Source organism: Anopheles maculipalpis, chromosome 2RL (assembly GCF_943734695.1).
Source record: "Anopheles maculipalpis chromosome 2RL, idAnoMacuDA_375_x, whole genome shotgun sequence".
Lineage (NCBI taxonomy): Eukaryota > Metazoa > Arthropoda > Insecta > Diptera > Culicidae > Anopheles > Anopheles maculipalpis.
In genome coordinates this window covers 429,135-446,804 of record NC_064871.1, presented here as the reverse complement: position 1 = coordinate 446,804, position 17,670 = coordinate 429,135, and the positions used below count along the sequence as shown (strand labels likewise).

The 17,670-nt window shown below is 44.1% G+C and overlaps 3 protein-coding genes across 5 annotated transcripts in view; 2 read left to right on the top strand and 1 right to left on the bottom strand.

The window, feature by feature from the left end:
* Positions 1–958: 958 nt before the first annotated feature.
* LOC126556903 (A disintegrin and metalloproteinase with thrombospondin motifs 7) overlaps positions 959–17,670 on the top strand; it is a 42,820-nt gene continuing 26,108 nt past the window's right edge. Inside the window, exons 1-12 of one of the 2 annotated variants that reach the window (XM_050212451.1) lie at positions 959–1,031; positions 1,205–1,445; positions 1,779–1,941; positions 3,651–3,779; positions 3,897–4,022; positions 4,156–4,541; positions 4,609–4,710; positions 4,812–4,925; positions 8,733–9,442; positions 9,531–9,912; positions 9,985–10,102; positions 10,178–10,791. In XM_050212451.1, the coding sequence (XP_050068408.1) occupies positions 959–1,031; positions 1,205–1,445; positions 1,779–1,941; positions 3,651–3,779; positions 3,897–4,022; positions 4,156–4,541; positions 4,609–4,710; positions 4,812–4,925; positions 8,733–9,442; positions 9,531–9,912; positions 9,985–10,102; positions 10,178–10,762 (3,129 nt within the window). In that variant the 3' untranslated portion in view covers positions 10,763–10,791. Of the gene's footprint in view, positions 1,032–1,204; positions 1,446–1,778; positions 1,942–3,650; positions 3,780–3,896; positions 4,023–4,155; positions 4,542–4,608; positions 4,711–4,811; positions 4,926–8,732; positions 9,443–9,530; positions 9,913–9,984; positions 10,103–10,177; positions 10,797–17,670 lie in introns of those variants that run through there. The other variant, XM_050212450.1, reaches the window with a different exon arrangement.
* The window catches only part of LOC126556954 (myogenesis-regulating glycosidase), a 259,937-nt gene continuing 253,251 nt past the window's right edge, over positions 10,985–17,670 (bottom strand). For both annotated transcript variants that reach the window (XM_050212534.1, XM_050212533.1), the window contains 4 exons: positions 17,306–17,474; positions 13,208–13,303; positions 11,270–13,133; positions 10,985–11,185 (listed from right to left, as the gene is read on the bottom strand). In XM_050212534.1, coding sequence (XP_050068491.1) covers positions 11,049–11,185; positions 11,270–13,133; positions 13,208–13,303; positions 17,306–17,474 — 2,266 coding nt within the window. In that variant the 3' untranslated portion in view covers positions 10,985–11,048. The remainder of the gene's footprint in view (positions 11,186–11,269; positions 13,134–13,207; positions 13,304–17,305; positions 17,475–17,670) is intronic.
* LOC126557675 (cilia- and flagella-associated protein 45-like) lies at positions 14,438–16,313 on the top strand. Its single transcript, XM_050213530.1, has 4 exons — positions 14,438–14,556; positions 14,621–15,779; positions 15,850–16,091; positions 16,165–16,313. Exons 1-4 carry the CDS (start codon positions 14,444–14,446, stop codon positions 16,268–16,270), a joined length of 1,620 nt encoding a protein of 539 aa, XP_050069487.1. The 5' UTR covers positions 14,438–14,443; the 3' UTR covers positions 16,271–16,313.

Here is a 17,670-nt window from a genome sequence, read left to right as displayed (position 1 = left end):
CTACAACTCGTACCGTCGGTCCGGTTCCGGATTCACACGGCGCTCGAAACCGGGAGGCCACAAATTAACCGCAGAATTCACCGCAACGGCATTCGATTGAAAATCTCCTCCATCTACCTCATCTACCTACCACGCCGATCCTCAACCATTCGAACAAGCATTTGGCGCGACGAAGAGTGTGACTGCGGTGTCATTTTGTCGTAGTGTTGCGACAGCATCACGACCGCCGCTGCTTGAGTTTGTTGCGCACCACGCAGCAGACCACGAACCCGCCGCCTGCCGCAATCGCGATCACTTGCGTACGCACGGTCGAGCCGAGCAGTTGAGCGTAACGTGTGCTACGAGCATCCATCCGATCTGACTCCATCTGATTCTACTTGCCTTCTGCTTGTCACTCAATCTCCTCTCTATACTGGGAACGATCTTCCCATCGACAATCTACCAAGCATCCACTGAGACCTCACAATGAGCAGATTGATCGATAATGGATAAGTGTTCTGTTTTATGCCAACCCTTTCGCCAGCAATCGCAACCTGGAAAACTTGGGTACGAAATGTAATAGTTAAACCAAAGCTGGTTTTCCGCGAACGGACGCATTACTCTACTGGTGTCCATTAAAAGTGTAGTGAAACAAACATATGTCACTGATTCGTTCGGTGATCGTAACACGCTAAAAGTAATTCAGAAATAGTGGATAAGTGCATTAAACTGTCGGTGACAATAGTGACAACGATAATCTTAAAAAGTGCAAATTTCTGCTATCCAGTGTGTAGTGTGGATCATCATGTTGAATTTATTATCCTTGCGAGCATCTTCAAGTATGGCGAAGGCGATAGTGTGCTGCAAAAAATAGTTGTTCAAAAAACACAGTAACTAAATCTTGACAGAAAAGCAAAAGTAAAAGCTAATATCGTGGTGTCGTATACAGCTTTTGTATACCGATAAAAAGAACTGAAAAATGAGTTCAACTAAAGCATTGTTCATTTTGCCACTAATATTGTTTATTGTTCCTTCTGCCTCTAAATATCAAGGTAAGTTGAATCATCAAATAAACCTTTTATCCGAACTCACACTTCGCAACAGTTGTCAGCTCCACTTTAGGTTCCTTCCTTCGTTCCTAACCACTTTATGTACCCGAAGTTATTAGCTAAGTTATTTTTAACGACAAATTTGTACAATTAATTTTTTTTTTTTGCATTCTCAGGCATATACACGCACCATTTGGATGAGGGCGTAAGGGTAATTGTGCCACGAAAAGTGAATCATCTCGGTGAAATTCTTTCACACGAATTAACACACCATCACTCAAAAGTGCAAGACGATGAGCTCCGGTCGGGAAATGATGGACGGTGGCGTAGTCGCCGCAGTACAGTGCAAAATAGTCCTGCGCAACACCTTCACTATCACATCGATATTGACGGAGAAACGCATCACCTGGAACTTGAGTAAGTGTTTTTTGTTAGTACAAAGCATCTTATCAAAACCAAACAAATCAAACATATTCTGATGGATAAGGTTAAGAATGTATCCCAAAATATTCACCGCTCTATTTCGTCGATACCGTTCGTCGTTGCATCAAACCCTAGAACATCGATCGTGCAGGCGCCACTGTCAACAAGCAGTCGCATTCATAAAAGATAAAACATGTTTGTCCAATCGCTTCACAACGAATGTGATTGATATATGAAAGCCACCGCAAAAGATTTGCAATAAAGACTGCACAATATTAACAGATGTACTCTCTCTTCCTTTCTTACGCCGCTTTTCCCGGCAACCAGACCATCGACGGCAACGTTTGTTGCGCCTTTAATGGTGATCGAGCGACATCGACGCGACGTCCACACGCGAGCTCGGCCGTTGGGGCACATCAACTGTCACTACCAAGGCCAGGTCCGAGGTCACGACCAATCGCGAGTGGCGCTATCCGCCTGCAATGGACTGGTAAGTTGTATTGCCGTGGGCGCCATCGTACAGAACACGGTTGTTACTTCGCTTCATTCCAACCATCGTTGCCAATATGCTGACGCTTTTCCGAGTTTCCGCCAGCAAGAATTCGAAGGGATTTGTCAAGCTTCACTTTTCAACGACTTTTTCGCCTTGTGCAACCGCCCAGCCGATCGTGCATCGTTCTGCCAGTCGCCTCATACTCACGACGCGGCTCAGCGGCGACTTCCTTCCTGGCGCCAGCCTTACTTCACCCGATCATTATCGATTCAGTCGTGCTCTTAAGTCTCTCACACATCGTCTCTTCCCTTAGTGTATTGGACGAAATAATTAATTTTAGAATCACGAGGCTGTTGAGTCAGTGAGCAACGCAACGCGCTAGCCCTAACCCTTATTTAAGCATCCACAATCGTCGCTCACGTTACCACTGATGGTTATCGCGCCCTTTGAAGGATCGGTTCCTTTCTTGCCTAACGCTGCTAAACCAAGCATCATACACATGTCTACATGGCAAAGGAGTTGTTTTCTACCACGCAAATGAAGCATTAATACAACCATTTGTAAGGAAACGGTCATTTGTCTTTTCCTTCACGGGTTGAAAAATTTATTCTCGCGCTTTCTGCACGTGCTTTTCAACATATTCGGTTCTGTTGCGGGCAATCCAATCAACGTAAAACAAATTCTTGGCTTGCAGTCGGTTGCAACGCATGACTACAGTTGTTGAAACCATTGGTCTGACCTTATCGGTGCTCAGTGCTGGGATTCAACAACGACTGTGAACGAATGACTTCAATTGGCGATAGACGAGGAATGTAATTAAATTCTGTCACTAACCCATTGTACGTGTAACTTTTTTTTTCTTTTGCGTTATTTAACTACTCAGCTTTCATCAGGCCAATAGTGAAATGATGAAAGAATTTACTATATGGAAAAGAAATAGAAATATGTTGCCGTAATTATGAAACGTTCTAGCTGTTCGACACAACATTGATTTCATTTTAAAGTTTATGAATTATATCTTAGACTTTAGAAAAAATCATAAACCAAATTGCTTTATTATTTATAGTGCGGCTTGCTAGACTGAGTTCCTTTCATAATGTCTCGCTATGGCCCTGCCGCACGCAGTGTCATGTTTTATTCCACGAGAAAATTATATTTATGGGTATGATTCGTGATATCCGGCACTAATTGGCTGTAATCGCTTGGTGGATAATATTTTAATTAACCTAATGTCATGCCAAAAGCAAACATCTCCTTCACTATGGTAGGCCTTAGCACGGTCTCTCTCTCATCACGCACGACGCTGTTGGAAATGGGACGTGTGAAAAACCGGTCACTAGCTCCACATACACATAAGCATTATGTTCAGAAAATGGTATCTACCACACGGCTTCACAATCTGGTCGCTAAGAAATGCGAAAACTCGATCCTACTCTCATCTGCGATCGGCGATAATCAGGAATATATTTATCGAACTTTGCTTTGCTCCAACATTGACAGTGACATGGTCTGGGTGCGTGTTCGTATCACAAATGAAGAAGCCGACATTGCCTCAGCCAATGATGCTTATTTAAAACGAAACTTGATATACTTAAACTATTTCTCAACAATGAATTCAACTCAGATGCAATACAAAATCCAAATGGATGCTTTCAGTGGACATTCATGATGAACTTCAAAAATAAATAAATAATTCTTTATTGCAGGTCGGTGTAATGAGAACCAACAGGACAGAGTATTGGATTGAACCAGCAAAAAATCTCCCCCTAGGTTCGAATGGCGAGCATCCGCATGTAGTTTTCAAAAGAGCCGATGTCAAAGAGACTCCATCGAAGGTAATGCTTTTATGATAAATGCTATGTAATCTAATAATATACAGCCTGGAAAATTTACAACCAATCTATTGCTAACAAACCAACGATCGATCTCCATTCTCTTCTATCGCCAATCAGCAAAACTCGCGTTCTGTCAACAAAAAAAAGAAGCGCAAACGCAAGAAACGACATTTAAGTAACTGCGGTACTAGAGAGCCTCGCCGATTGACGGAAACGCGACTAGAATGGCAACACCAGGGCAAGGTAATATCCACCGCCTGTTACAGCAGCATCATGCTGTCACTCGTTGATCGTGGCCTGTGCTCTCAGGCTTGCAAGCATCTGTCTGTTTGTTCTTTGCGAATGTGTAAGAAATTTCCAAAGGCCTCCATTACAGGTCCTCGTCCAAGGCGGTCGCAAAACGCGCAATCCACATCCTGAGCTGGCAGCATCCTTACACCAGAAGACCAGAGAAGAAAGTGAAAGAAATGTGATTAAAACTGTTGGGAAGAGCAGGAGAACTCGTCGAAGCATCAGCAAGCCCCGCCACGTGGAAGCCCTCGTAGTGGCCGATCATTCAATGGTGCAGTTTCACCAGGACGTCGATCTACAGCAGTACCTTCTGATGATCATGAATATGGTATCGTCACTGTACAAAGATCCAACCATCGGCAACTCCATCCAGGTGACGGTGGTCAAGATTATTATTCTTGAAGAGGAGGACTCACATGCTGATTTCAACGTGACACATATGGCCAGCAACACGCTGGAGAACTTTTGCCGGTAATTCCACAATTTCCTGTGAGCTGTGCGGCTTTCATGTTAATGCAAACGTTCTGTCTCATAACAGTTGGCAGAGAAATCTTAATCCCAAACCGGACGAAGATCCGCACCATCATGACGTGGCCATTCTGGTGACAAGAAAGAACATCTGCTCCAACTATGGATGCGCGTAAGCACTCTCCGTTCCGACCCCATGCCCTTGCTTTTCATCGCATGCTTTTCCCAACCATTTCTTTATCTGATCTGCAACGCTTTGTTTCTTCCCAACAGAACCCTTGGTGTGGCCAACGTAGGCGGCATGTGTCGGCCGGACAAATCGTGCAGTGTCAACGAGGACAACGGCATCACCCTGGCACATACGATATCCCACGAGTTGGGTCACAAGTAAGTGTCGCCCATTTCAACGAGAGAGTGCGCAGATTGAAATTCAACTACCTATTTCCTGGCCTCGAATAGCACGGCAACTGTCAAGCATGGGCCGATCGCCGATGGTGGTCCACTTCGCTAACCGGTCACTCGGCAACTTTTCACGTTTCACACGGCTGTGCGCTAATCTGCCTTGACAGTAGCTCTCTGCATCTCAGCATCTCAAGCAGCGATGCATTTGGCTGCAGCGTAGTCGCGTATCGCTCGACCTGATGGTTGGGTTTAATTGTTGTTCAATATTTGCATATGTTATTATAATCCGTCCACAGTCACTTTCTTGAAGCGGCATCGACAAAGTGGGCTGGATGACAGTGTTTGATTGATGACTTCCTTAGCGATGGCTTGCTCCGTCATCACGAGCCGGCACGAACCTAGATTAAGTGCGCGAATCAGATGTCTACGAAAACTTGGTAATCATGCACGCACTTTACGCATCATGAGCATGCAGTATCATCGCTGGGCTGGGCTATTCACACCACTGGTAGTGAATCAATTGGTAGTGGAATTTTTGCAATCAATTCGCCAAACTGCAGTGTCGCTGTGCTGACAAAACTTCGTCATCAAGATTTATGAGCCCTAATTGTATCGACACGTCGAATAATTTATTGTTTCGCCATCTGTTGGGGAGGCTGTACATGGTAGGAGGGGAAATCGTTTTAATTGATCTGAGGTACGCCTTGGGATTGGCAAAGAATTAAGTCCCTCCCTCGTTCGGTTCAGTACACAACATTTCGATTGGTCAACCCGTTGGTTGCTGCACTGTATCCTACTGTATCAGCACGTGTGTTGTAAGGAATGTAACTCAGAGGATTAAATTGAAACATTCATTGATCAAGTTCGCAATACGGTATTTCGTGAGGCAGCAGAAAACATGCACGGACGTTTAGTGATACAATCATTTTGCATTGATTAAGGAGTTTTATAAATTGACCCACCGATTTTTCCATTACTATACGAACAATCTTATATTTTCTTACGCACTGTGTGATCGATCATTTCTATTGAAGCCTTTGCTATCGAAAGACACATTTTATAATGAAAATCGTCAGTCGAGCAAGTCGAACAGTCAGAAAGTGGGCCTGTGGTAAGAATGTTTTATTTTTCCAACTATTAACTTCGACATAGCTACTAAAGTGAGCAACCATGGTGCCACCAACATTGCGCTGCCACAGCTTTGGTGATAGTTTACCGGTTAACTTCTATTCAATTAACCTTTATGTAAGAAATCTTACAGCAGAGCTTGAAAGCTACTGCAGTTTTTACTTGTGTCGATGGAAGTCATGAGGCTGCTCAAAGTCTTGCATGTATCACTCGTTCGACGGTGCATACAAGTCCATAAAGATAACAATTAACGTTTTATGCTAACCAGATGCAAAGTGAACGAACAAGCGTGACAAAAGCTATTCGAACGCATTCACGCTAATGCCACTAAATTCAACCTAAATGGCCCCGTTTCTTGGTACGGGGACAGCTTCCGAATGCGTCTCCCACTATCCTACAGTAGCGTCAATGCGTTACAGACGGTGACTAGCGGGTGTTGAGAATTAATTATTCTACAATTATTCAGATTAGAGCTCATTTTTCATTAAGAACACCCTACACCCTACCCGTGTTCCACCATATCTTCCACACGATCGAAATCAGCAGCTAACAAGCACACTGCAAATGACCGTTCGGTTCAGGAAAATATATATATAAAAAATGTCGATGCTACTGCTTTCCTGATACAAACAACCCGACAAGCTTATGGCCAGGCGATGTCGCCTGAAAGTCTCCCTCACAAATGTAATCATCTGGTGGTGATCCAGCGGAATTTCGTTCACCGGTAACCGGTGCATTTTATTGAAATTTATGTCAACAACGCCAGACTGACTGCATAGCGTAGCGCAGTATGCACTTTATCTGGTACTGTCCATGAAGCTGTCCTTTTGCAATAAATGTTAAAATAAACAAACAGTTTGTTCTAACCGACAGCCCCTACCACATCACTCAGTGACGTTAATGGTTGCGACTAAGTTAAAGGTAAAACTGAGCGTTGCAGAATAATGAGAACAACTTTATTAGACTTGACTGGTGATAGCAACGCCAGAATGCGTCTGTTCGTCCAAGTCACGATCATAAAAGTCATAAACGCAATGCAAAACGATCTATCAGCGCTTGCTCGCGCGGTATCGATTACCGGCCCTTAGTCACACCCGACTCCAGCAGCGTATCGTTCGATATGCTGAACTGTCTAGATTGTCGCGACATGGATAATGATAAGATGATGTCATGCGCTATCGAAAGTAGTCCCATAAATCTGTATTATCGTGACGCTGCATCTAACGCGCGGGCAGATCAACACGATCGCAAAGCGGGGTTCGAGCTTCTACTGACGGTAAATTCTGGAAACCCCGCGCACAGAACCACTTTCTGCATACTGCAGGGAAACGAAAAAATCTTAAAGAAGTGGAGAGAGAGAGAGAGATACGACGCAATATGATCGACTGGGGAAGCCGCAGATATATTATTCATAAAAATAGCAAGTGTGGTTGATCTGCTTCATCTGCTTCAAAGTCATATTCGCTACTCGTTTGCGTTTGTACTACTCGATTTGTTCGGCGCGAAAGTTATTTAATCCAGCGACGGCAGGGCACGGAACCTGGAACTCATCGACCCAATCGACGGTAATGTGTTGGATGAAATTAATTAACTTCAATTAACCGCCGCCACTAAATTTAATCTCGCAGATTGAACACATCAAAGCGGATAACTATGGGAGGAGAAGTGCTTTGGAAAGTACGGCATCAACTTGACTATCGGAAATATATCTTTCCAACATTAAAACTATTATATACACATCCTTTATTACGGAAACAATATATTGAAAAATTTATCTCATAACTAGTATAAAAAAACATCATCAAATCCTTCGAAGAAATACACACTGATCTCTTGAGCAGCGCCACCTATTGGACAATAGCTGTACTGTATGCCAGATAAACCAATATACATTCTGCACACAAAGTGAGGCCTAGGATATATAGTAACTACCAAATATTAACAAAAAGTTGCTAGTTCCACCCAGAAAGTTCCATGGTAATCTGTTATGGAAACATAATAATTTATATGTGCATGTATTATTTGTCACGGTGCTTAAACCATGTACGCTCCTTGTAAGTAGACATACCAAAATTCAGATGATTTGACAGTAAAGGCAAGAAACAAGTCAATTCTCGGACAACTCGGACCAGTCGTAGCAATGTTCAACGTGTCGAACATGTCCTGGAAAGCCTGTCTTGTCCGGAGTTTCAATGCTTACACATTTGTTGGATCTACCCGCTTACCAGAGTTGATTTATCGTCGCTTGTCACCATAAATCTTTCTTTTGGCTCCTATTCACACTTACGGAACGTGGTTTATTTACGCGACGCGGTTTTGTTAGTATAATTTTGTGGTGTGTACTTTATTACTACTTCTCGTACATCGATTCCACATCGTTATCTTTCTTAGCCGTGTGAAGAACTATTGAAAATTGATAATACAGAACATGTGGAATTAACTCCGTTTTCTGTCGGACTTAGAGAATATAAAATGGAAAGGACATGCAAAAAACATTCGATGGATGTAATGTTCTTGAAATAAAACGAGTTAATTACATTACCAAATTAATCACAAAGATGATACAATAAACATGTATTGTACATGTATATATATTGTACATGTATCAACATGATCGTTAGATTGCCTCCTTTATGAGCTAATGTATTTTCCGTACCTTTATAGTTTTGGAATGTACCATGATACTGCGAAAACCGGTTGTGACCATCGTATAGGGCCGATTCTACACATTATGACGCCCAGTTTCGAGGCAGACACTATGCAAGTTTCATGGTCAAACTGCAGTCGTCGCGATATAACACATTTTCTAGATCAGGGTCTTGGCCAGTGCCTCGAGGATGCTCCCAGCCAAGAAGAGTACGAGTATCCGGAACTACCTCCTGGAGCCATGTACAACGCCGATCTCCAATGTCGACTGCAGTTTAACTCCACCGACGAAGACATGACCGTGTGCTCAAAGCTGGACGAAATCTGTACACAGCTTTGGTGTTTAGTTGGTGAAGTTTGCACCACAATGTTACGGCCGGCAGCCCCGGGAACCAACTGCGGACGGCGAATGTGGTGCCAGAATCAAAAATGCGTTGAGGTCGAAGAGCTGCCTGCGCCAGTAGATGGTGGCTGGGGTGATTGGAGTCCATGGAGCGAATGTTCCCGATCGTGCGGTGTTGGTATAGCTAAACAAACTCGGGAATGTGACCATCCATCGCCGGCCCACGGTGGGATGTTCTGCATTGGAGAACGGGCACGCTACAAAACATGTCACGTGAAGGCTTGTCCCATAGGCACCCCCAGCTTCCGGGCTGAACAATGTTCTTCGCACGATAACGATACGATCAAGGGCGAAAAGTACAGCTGGCTGCCGTATTTCGATAAAAGTAAGTGTAGGGCTTCGAAGTTTTCAAAAACACACATTAACATACATAACACTTTTTGCTTCACTCACCACCCCGCACCGCCCCGTAGACGAACCGTGTGAGCTGTACTGCAGCAACACAGAAGACACAATGATTGTACCTTTCGGAGATACGGCAGCGGACGGAACGTTTTGCAACCTGGGCACGAACGACATGTGTATAGGCGGTATCTGTCGTACGGTTGGCTGCGATTGGGTTGTAGATTCGAACGCTACCGAGGACCGATGCGGTGTTTGTGGAGGAACCGGTGATACTTGCTACGTAAAGAAGGGTGAAATCGTAAAGAAAATTAACACCACCGATGGTATACATAATGTGCTGATGATACCAGCTGGTGCCAGAAATGTACTTATAGAAGAGATTTCTCCCTCCAAGAACTTTATCGGCATTGGACGGTCAACAGGGAATGACTGCTACCTTAATTGCAATCAGTAAGTAACGTTGGATGCGTGAACATTCTTCCCGATTCGCATTGAATTACACATATTTTCGTTTCTCTGTAGTTTCATTCAGCTTCCCGGCGAGTATGAGGTAGCAAACAGTTTGTGTCTTTATGAACGAGAAAATGACCAGGAAAGACTTAAAATTCCAGGCCCCATTATGGAGGATGTGCACGTTTTCGTAAGTGATTCGATCGCATTATCAAGAAATGCAGTGATTAATGGTAGAGCAACGTTTCGCCTTTCCTCCCACCAGATTGTAATCAAGAAGAAAAACAACCACGTTGGACTACGTTTCGAGTATACACTTCCTTCGCACAACAACACCAATCAATCCACGTATTACTGGAAGCTGACCGACTGGTCCGTCTGCTCGGCAACCTGCGGAGGAGGAAAACAGTTCCGCGAGTCCATCTGTTACCAAATGGGAAAAGGAGTTGCCAAGGAGGAACTTTGTCTACGACATGCGTTTGGCAAACGTCACGAACCAATCATTCGAGACTGCAACGATGATCCGTGCCCGTTCAACTGGTGGGTTGGTCCATGGCAGCTATGTCCAATGACGTGTCGTAAAGCGATCGGGCCTATGCCCATACGTCGGAGGTCGATTTTATGTGTGGATTCTAACTCAAACGCTCGTCCGGACACGCACTGCAATAATAAGCCCCGGCCACACGACAACGAACCGTGTGGTGAAGATTTACCTCTCTGCCAAGAACATCATCGACCCAGCCATGAAACAGAGCGCCCCGATACGATAGTTCCCATCGACGATAGCAATCTGTTCGATCTTCCATCACCATCGACACCAGCTGACTATGAGGTAAACAACAGCATCTGAAACTACGGTTCGAACGGTTCGCGAGTGGTGTTGGCACCGCGGTGCTTAATAAACCCATCCGTTCTTGAGCTAGTAGTGCGGTGATATGTTATATTAACATCCATTGTAATGCTTTACATCGGTATCGTCGATTGCTGAGCGCTGGTTGATCAGACCGCACGCACACTCAGTCCAAAACCGCTTTGACGTACGATTTTATAATATGTTTTATGTGGATAGTACGTTTGTATTTAATAAAACTTTATTTAATAGAATAAATAGTATATTTACTGGTTTTGCATCTGATCTAAAAACGGGTATTGTCAGGCATTTTGATAAAATAAGCAACCTTATTCTGCGGTACATGATAGTTATGAATCCAGCGGCTTCCTTTTCGCAACGATTCATCAATACCGTCCTTCCATACACCCTGTGGTAAATAAACTGTAAGATAAAAACAAAATGAATTTATATTTCGCTTCAACTGTCAGCCGGAACACAGTCGGCTAGAGAACACAGTCAGCCTACCTTCACGGACCGTCTCACCACGTTCGAGCACGGGAGCCACAATCATTCCATCGCCGATCGAGAATTCATCATCGATCGAAAAACAATTTACATCTGTCGAGTCTAGCATCCACAGCGGGCGTATAATTGGTAATCCTTCGTCCATGGCAATGCTCGAAAAGCGTTCGAGCAAAGGAAGCACTCTTTGGCGAACGTCAGCCAATTCTTTCGCTATTGCCGTCACCGTATCATCCCGATATTCCGAAGGCAGGTGTGTAAAACGCAAAACAGGTAAAAACGTGGCAAGCTGAAGCCAACGAATGTAAAGCTCCTTATCGGGCAGTGGTGGCAATTCAAATGAATAGTATGAATACATTTTCTTCAGCTGTTGAGTAGGCAGCACGAAATCTCCACCCACGGGACCGGGCATTAGAAACGGAAAGCCGATTATGCCATATGAAAGCATGGTGGGAATGATGCTTTGCAATCCGCTCCAAGAACTGTTCACTGGTGGTAGGCTCAAGAAGGATGGTGGTCGCGGCACGGAAATGGCACTCGATACACCAAAGATGCTCAGCGTGCCCTCGAACCGTTCCATGAAGTAGTTTTTGTACTCATCCGGATTGACCAAAGTTTGGGAACACTGATAGTACCGGGGAATGTTGAAGGCAGTCCCAAAATCCACAAAATACGAATCAATCTCCACCGTCTCGGATATTTTTTTCAACTTTTCTGCAAGCCAAGGAATTGACGCATTGTTTGTCACATCGAGCACTCCAGCACTGGTAGTGCTTTTATATCGCGTGAGCGCCGGAATGCTTCTTTCCGACTCTCGTTCGTATATGAGTAACTTTTTGGCAACTGCCTCCCGGAAGTTGGTGCTTTCGGTGCTGATGAACGGTTGAATCATAAATGACACACGGAATCCCCGCCGATGGAGGATGTTCACCGTCTCATCCAGCGTAGGAAATCGTTCCGCATCCAGACGGAAATCACCGATGGTTCGCTGCCAAAACTCGTTCACTAGAACATGCCCCAGCCGAAGATATCCGAGTGCTATGATGCTTTCCGTGTAGTTGTAGATGGCCATCTCCGTGAGATCTTCCTGTTTCGAGGCCGGTATCTGCCATACTGGTTCACGCAGCAGCGATTTTATCACATCATTATCCCTCTCCGTCAATCCGTCCCATAAGCTTTTCTGCATAAGCCCATTGTGGAGCGTTTTCATATCCGGCCCCGAACAAATTGTGTACTTTAGCTCGGGAAAACGGGTCTGATGATTTACAAAAGCGAATTTATCATTTCTCCCCTGCAAGCACAACCGGCGTCCACCAGAATCGGTGTTAACGCTTATGTATAGTGGAGTTTTCTCATCCACCTGAATGGCCACGCCGCGTGAGTTTAGAAAATATCGCTTCAACGCATTGCCCCACTGATGTGTATTGATATCACCGGTTACGAAAGGTCCGGCGGGAATCGACGCTTTACCTAGAATATATTCAATGCCCTTGGTCAAACCTCCGCCATACCAAAAGCCACGCTCTTCCGAAACGTCGAAACAATCCGTCGGGTAGAGGTCGTTCAACAGTGATTCCCATTGAAAGGAGTAGCATTTAATGTCCGGGCCCGGAGATTTCGCAAGATTCATGTAAAGTCGAGCTTTGGAGTTCCACTCGTAGCATACACTGCCATCGTCTTTTAGATCCTTCGGTAAACAGTTGTAAGGTTGTTCAATGGTCAGTGAAGTACCCAGAACACCGGTTAACAGCTCTGCACTCTTGCCGTCAAGCAGCCGGAAGTTCCGCGTTTTTTTATGAAACTTTATGCTCTCGAAGTACGATTTGGCCAACAGCTTCTGATTGTACATGACGTACGCGTAGCCGACCTGCAAGTATGCCCAACTAATTAGCACCACAAGCACAAACACCATTTCCGTTGTGTGTTTTACCAATAACTCACCAAAAACACGATGATAAGAAACAACATACCGACAAACACACGGAGTTTGTAGTCTTTAGTTTCGCGTTTCTTCTTGCGGATGATAGCGGGCACATTCTGTGAATAAAAAGGGCAAACATAAGAATACGAACGTTAGATGGTGAAAAAATAGCCACTCGTAAGCATCTTTATCATTCGCCTACCAAATTAACTAGGGAGATAGGCGCCTTATGCCCTCCAGATAATTATCACATCCGATATCAGGTCAAACGTTTGTAATTGTTATATACATTCAATATTGGTAGACGGTGATTGCACCGACAGTAAGGGACACGTGTTATCGTGGTATCGTGGGGGAACAGTGACTTAACACAGTCAACCTTGTTAATGGCGAACTAGTAAGAACTCGAAATTGGAACACATCCTTACCCGTTTTAACATTTGCCATCGCGCAAGTGATGAAATGCTCGATCGCTTTCCACGATCGACGTAACAAACGGAAACCTTACGCGAGCGACAAGACACAATACGGTCCTTCTCAAAAGCACTGTCCAGCTCTGCCAAACATGACAACGACACGTTAGGGTTGAGTTCGCTGCTGTTCGGTGGGTTAACCACTTTATCCAATTCTTCGATAGAAGCTTCGGCCTTTCCCTTTAATCCGATCATCTAACGAACTGATGCACAAACAGCACAGACACGAAGGGACGTCTTGCACGTTCGTTCACAAACTTCTTACTACTGTCGGTGTGAGTCGATCATATCTTTGAACGATAAGCTAGTACTATCTATCAGCGTACAGTATTGATTTACACTATTATCTTCTTTTATCATCTCAATTCATCGGCGACACCTTCTGCAACACACGTTTTCGCACATTTTTGGGCAAAAGATGTTGTCGCACTCGCACACAGGTTCAAACCACCTCAACTAAGCAAGCCGTTACCATGTGTTACGTTGATTCTTCACATCGCAGCAAACAAGCGTGAGCAATGCAGACGAGTCGGTCAACAGTCTTTCGCTGTGGTTCGCGCACAGCAAACGTTCCCTAGGATACGTGCAGTGGTGGGTGTTGTTAGTTCTTTTCACCAAGAGACGGTTTGGGACGCCTGGATACCTCAGTAAATACCATCAACTTTATTTGCACAGTGCCGTAGACGCATCAAGACTAATACATTATTCTTTGGAGCAAAAAAGCCTTTAAACTGGCTTTAAAGTAAATAATACAGTTTAAAAGTACTTCTTATTTGTTTCAATATGCCGATCCAATCGAAATCTGCGAAAAACTTTGTTAAAACCCAAGCTAGGACGAATTACATCAATGATTTGCCCGCGAGACAGCATCGTCCGGGAGTTTACAATCGTCATCAGTAAGACCCTCACAGAAAGTGTATGCCATCCTCAGAGCTAATATTCCTTCGACATCCTTCACAGCCCTCAAGAGTGCGACCTGATGCTTCGATGGAGACCCATCCATCTTCAACGCGATGACCCGTATGAAGGCAAAAACGTAGTCCGTATCATGAACAAGGATAATATTCGTAACCTACTCATTCCTAGCAACGAATCATCTGTGTACCCTGCTTTCTGGTCCAAAGAGGACTACGAAAAGATGCAGGACAAAGCTAAGTTAAAGACCCTAGAAGATCGATTGGCTCAGTTTAAAGCAAACGAGGTGGAGAAAAAGAATATGCTAGAAGAGTCGGAAAAACGCAAGAAACGTCTGCAGGAAATTGATCGCGAACGGCAACAGAAAGGTGGAAAGGTGGGCAACATTCTCGAGGACGGTGATGGTGACCGGGACTCCGATACGAGTCCCCGGAAAATAATCGATCGTGCGTTCCTGGCTAAACAAGAGCAAGAGGAGGAAGTGAAACGAGCCAATCGCATCATTTTAGCTGCCAAATGTCACATCATTAGGGATGCCCAGATAGCGGAAAAGCAGGAAATCGAGCGTGAATTACGCACGGAAGAACTGCGCCTCGAGAAAATGATGTTGCAGGAAAATGAAAAGGCGTTAAAAGAGGAGGAAAAGAAGCGAGAGGTCAACAAAGTGCTAACCACCCAACATTCGGAAGAGATCCGCAATCAGTTGCTTGAACGGGAAAAAATGCGTCTCAAGGAGGCGGAACGTATCGAGGAGGAGGCACGAGTTCTGAAGCAGGCCCAAATGGCTCTAGCCGAAGAGGAAAAACGAAAGGAAAAGGAGCGGCACGATCGCATCAACCAGGTACGGGACGGGCTGAAGAAAGCGTATGAGCTGTCCGCACACTACAAGCAGGTCGAGTTTGAAGAGCAACGCATTGCTGAGCTCAAAATTCAAGAGTACATGCGTCAGCGAATGGAACGCCAGAAGAAGCTCGAGTTTGAGCGCAAAATTGCTGCCGAGGTGCGGGAAAAGGAGCATGATCGAATGCTCAAGATTCAGCAAAAGTTACTCGATACCAAGTCGGAGAAAAATGACATGGATTTGCGCCGGGGACAAGAACACATAGAACGAGAATTTCGGCGTCGCGAGAAAGAAGCGGCCATCAAAAAGAAAGAACTTGAACAACAGCTAGCTGTAGCGCGAGCCGCCCAATTAGAAGCAGTAGTAAGTTACTTGAACTTTAAGAGCTCCCCGTGCGTTATGTATCATCGATTCTGTTTGTATGTCCTTTTAGAAAACTGAACGTGCAATGCAACTGGCCCGCGATGAGCTAGAGCATAAAAAAGCGATTGAAAAGCTTAAAATTGAGGAAGCCAAAGAGATGGAGCAAAAACGTAAACAGCTCAAACTGCGGGAAAGATATCGTGAAGAGATAATCCAACAAATGAACCTTAAAGAGCTGGAGCGTCGGGAAAAGGAACGTATTGCTAGAAACGAACAGCAAGCCTTACTGGAGGCAGAGAAGAAACGTGATAAGTATGCATATAGACCAACAAGATGGATCCATCGTCCTGCCATGTTCACATATGCGTGCTATTATCTCTTTCAGGAACATCAAATCGATTATTTCTAACAAAATCAAGATGATGAAAGAAAGCCAGGTTCCGGAACGATTCATCAAGGATGTCGAACGACAACTTAATCTTGGAAAATGAACTGACACGTGATGCAAGTGCGCTATGTAGATTTGTGTGTATGGCCCGTTATTGAATTTATATGAATCTTCACAATAAATTCGTGTGTGACGACTTTACTGTCAACTAATCTTTATAGAATTTGTATATGATGCTGTTGGTTTCTGCGTATTGGATATACCTGTTACCTTGCTTAGACTCTGGTAGAGGTCTAAGTTGAATTGAGACTTTAGTTGGGTAATTTTGTATCCACTATCCAGCGTAATTTTGAAGAGAAACACACCAGTGTTTGCAAAGCTAACCTTATTTTGGAACATTTTTTTTTTTTTTTCATTGAAGGCAAGATGCTATGTTCAATTGTTATGCTATGCTTTCTATTGCTGGTATCAGTTAAATCAGTAAAATTTTCCATTTCTCTCAACTAATGAGAATAAACCATTATGGTTTACAATAACTTTCCCATGATGTGATTGTGTTGATTGGCATAATGTATAGGGAATCAAAAAAGTGGCGGGCAGTTCACAGCATTTTTTATTATTAACAATAAAAAATACGCCTTCATTTATCGAACAAACCTTTTAATTATTACTATCGGCCCGATTCCGCATACGTGCCTCATCACTGCAATCACGTTCTTATCTTTGTATAGCAATATGTTGACCATTAAAACTTCCGCGCACTTGACACGAAACGCGGTCTCCACAGAACCGACTACCAACGAGATCAGACACAGTTACACTGGTACAGACCTATAGATACACTGTTCTCACAATGCTACTACTGGTAGTCACCGCAATTTTCTAATTTGGTTCACTTAACCTCATTCTCATGCGTGACGATCATCGTCTTATATCGAGACACACTGTTATATTAAACCTTAAGCTGTAGATCACCGAAACGAAGAAACCGGTTAAAAAGGTAAAACAAAACTTCCCGCAAAAAAAAAAACTGTTGCCACTGACGCACATTGTGATTCCCCGGGATTCCCAAATCGGTGAAGATGTTGTTCAATTCCGCCATAAACGAATCTGTTTTGGTTGTATCTGGTTAACTTACCTGCATTTTTTCCTTCAACAAACTGGCCAAAGAGTTGACGCTGGTAATCGAAGCCTGATTGCTCAGCACGCTGTGTGTGTCGAAGTCGTTCGACATCATTTCCTTGTCGTTCAGCCGCAAGGCTGGCAGTGGTGCAATCGAAGACCGTCGTTTGGTACGAAAGAGATTTCTTGACAAAATGAAACAAAGAACGAAAGAAAACCAACATTATTATTGAAATCGTGTATCATTCGTCACAACAGGACAAATGATATGATAATTGCCAAAGCTGGAGATAGTTAGGTATCTATTGGATAAAACGGCTCACTACTATACACTTAATAGCGGTCCCGACTCAAAGCGTAAATAGCCCTAAAAGTGACCGG